Consider the following 3,083-nt stretch of genomic DNA (forward strand, 5'->3'; position numbering starts at 1 on the left):
AAAGGGGGGGGGTTGGGAGAGGACGCATCGCCGGCTGTGATGGACATGGAGGTGTATTTTGTATAACCTGTACGAAGGTATCAGCGTTGGTCTGCAGAGGTTTTGTAGGCCAGCACCGGATAATGCGATGAGAGACTTATTCTTATGGCCCCGGAAATTTGGTCACAGAGGGTTCAGACAAAACAGGGAGAAAAAGCCATACTTATTATGTTGATACGTAAACTTTATGTCCGGGGTGAGCAAGGGTGACTGAATGTGGACGACGGCTCGTGTCGACGAGGATATGATGTAAAGCTACCTGTTTCATGAAGAAAGTAAGGAGCCCCGGCCTCCATGACTACGTCACCATTCTCTGATTCGCATTATTGCCCTAATGTGTACGCGGGAAGCCTTTAAATTCCAGCAAATTTACTTATTCCTGTAATACAGACTTTACTTTGAAATCCAATGCACCGCAAAAGGGAGGCAGATTGTACATTCTACAGTAACACGAGTAACAAAAACCCTTCTAAGATATCTGTGACTCCCCGCCATTTTACGTCATCGATTACAGCTGGGTATAGTTACTGCACTGATATTCCACAACGCTTCGTCTCGGCTATCGGAAGCTAAGCTTGCTTCCCCCGATCATTACTCTCGTTCTTGCTAACATCGAGGCGACGTGTCGCCTCGTTTTTGGGTTTGCACAGGCTTTCATCAATTCTTTCCCCCGGCACCTACATCGCTAACCTTGGTAAACAGACAGTCCACACGTGCACATCAACCACTCGTGCTTCCTATCTTTTTTCAAAGTCATCGTCATGCTTCTATGCGGCCGTGGGTATTTTGAGAACGAGGGCGCCCATATGCTGCCGCGTGCTGTCGTCTCCCTTGGGTGTAAGTTCTGCTTCCAGTAGGGGTGTTATGCCCGTGACACCAGAAAAAGGTGAATCGAGCCAGAGTGCCTCCTGGCCCGAGTAGTTCGCGCCAGCCGGCCAGTACTTGGCCTTGACCGTGCGGAGGATATACTGAAAGGTGGCATTGCCCTCCTTGTATTCGAACGGACCGGAAGTAAATGACATTCCCGGTTGGAGGTGTTTTTTCTCGATCATGAGCCAGTTGGTGATACCTTTGCTGAAGGTGAAAGTCGAGTTAACGGGCACTGCCAAAGAGTTTGTAAGGGTCATAGCGTACACATCACGAGGCGGCAGAAGTAAGGCACGTTTCCTGCGGGAAGAAGGGCAATGTACACATGAATGCGTTGAACTTGATTCATGCAAAGCGGCATAGCACAAAGGAGGAACGAGACAGCTTCCAAAACTCTCTGATTCATAACAAGGACTTATACAGCCATCTATTGCAGTATAACTGACACATGTCTACTTACCGAAGGTGGGGGTGGATACCTTGGGCATCACCGCGGCTGGCCTCTTTTGCAGCATCACTCAACACAGCCCCGGCAATCATCACAGCCATAGCCAACATGTGAAGGCGAAAGCCACCCATGATGAATCTTGGCCGCTTTTTCTTTGTGACTGTCGAAGAAATATCAACGCATTGAGTGGATGGTGTTAGATTGGGAAGAGTACCTAGTGTAGAACAAGACATCGATACGGGCAGCAACTCGCTACATGTTGAACTAGGGGCACACGAGGTGTGTGCCCGCGTGAAAAACAGTTAGGTCGCTGCACGTCTCTTCATGAACAGGTCATAAAGGTTACACACTGGAAGGCTACGTTAGATTTCAAACGCTTCATGTGCGCGCGTAGCCGGCAGGCATGCGGGTTATGCTGCCATGCACGCGGCCCACATTATGACGACATCTGCTTCCTTGCATAAGAACAAGTTCTGGAACCATATCCCGCCATGTCCACCGGCAAAATATTCGCACCACACAACGACTCGTATCATCTTTTCACCGACAATTCCACTGATAGAAACTTCTACTGTAGGCGTCCCGCCCACCCGGCGGGGTGTGCTCCTTCAGATTTGAGCCTCTCCATGAAAATGAGAAAAGGTGTGTCGAACCTCGTCATATCATGTGTGATATTTCAACCCCCCCCCCCCTTCGCCCCTCCGGTGACCGCCGGATTTGTGTTTTTGCAAAGATAAATGATTCTGAGGGTACTTGTCATGGACGCATACATTGTGTTGCACTTTTTTTGATGCGTGTGTCTTATGAGCAGTGTTTTTTGCGATTTCACTGGCAGTGTATAAGATGTGTGCGGTGTATTTTTTGCCGGGTAAATTCCTACCTCGACACACCTTACCATCGCCTCCTTGCAAGGTTTTATTAACACCATTGGAAACGCATAAATAAATTTTCGTAATAATCATAAATAAATAAATTTTGAGACTTTGAATAACTAGTAGTGTGGTCTCTATGGCCGCACCTGCATCACGACCCGCATTCACGCCTTTTTGGTGGCGCTAGCTAGGCACGTTCCATAACCCAACGAGACATCGTCACGTTCCCAAAGAACCAACAAACGTGCCATTAGTAGAACATTTGAATCCATCGACGTTGGTCACATTTTGTGTATAATTTCTATTCGTGTCATTCATGAATGCAGATATTCCTCAAACCTCAACCCATCTTTGCTTGATCTCAATTCGAAAATGTTGCCCGACTATTTGCGGCAATCATTCTCCTTTTGCAGTCTTTAATACCCAAATAAACACACACATTAGGAGGAGGCTTCGTCTTAAGATTCTAACAACAAGCATCGCCATGCCTAAAGCCACGGGCTTTAAGCCACACCCAGCTTTCGATACCAACCTACTCCCTCTCAAAGAATTCGATTACCCGACGAATGCCAGAAAAGGCCACTACCCCTCGAATTATTTATCGTCAATCAAGGACCATCCACAAACTGTGGATGCTCTCTACGATATTGGAGGATATTTCGTAACGAAGATAATTGCAGTCAGCTCTTTTCTTGTGGCGCTTCTTCGTCCTTTGTGGGTGCTGGACACGCCAGAATTAAATTTGAGCGCCTTTGTCGAGCGACCCCGGGAGACAATCTTTCTACGTCGAGCCTTACTTCTCGAAAGTGTCCATTGGATCCACGGCTTAACAATGGCTTATGTGTGCCACCTACGAA

The 3,083-nt window shown here is 47.6% G+C and overlaps 1 protein-coding gene across 1 annotated transcript; it reads right to left on the reverse strand.

Moving 5' to 3' along the window:
• Positions 1-806: 806 nt before the first annotated feature.
• NGA_0082802 (uncharacterized protein) lies at positions 807-1,520 on the reverse strand (the record flags this gene model as incomplete). The annotated part of the gene is made up of 2 exons (XM_005852722.1): positions 1,367-1,520; positions 807-1,113 (listed from the first exon to the last, which is right to left on the reverse strand). Exons 1-2 carry the CDS (start codon positions 1,483-1,485, stop codon positions 807-809), a joined length of 426 nt encoding a protein of 141 aa, XP_005852784.1. The 5' UTR covers positions 1,486-1,520.
• Between the last annotated feature and the right edge of the window lie 1,563 nt (positions 1,521-3,083).

Source organism: Nannochloropsis gaditana (genome assembly GCF_000240725.1).
Source record: "Nannochloropsis gaditana CCMP526 unplaced genomic scaffold scaffold994, whole genome shotgun sequence".
Lineage (NCBI taxonomy): Eukaryota > Eustigmatophyceae > Eustigmatales > Monodopsidaceae > Microchloropsis > Microchloropsis gaditana.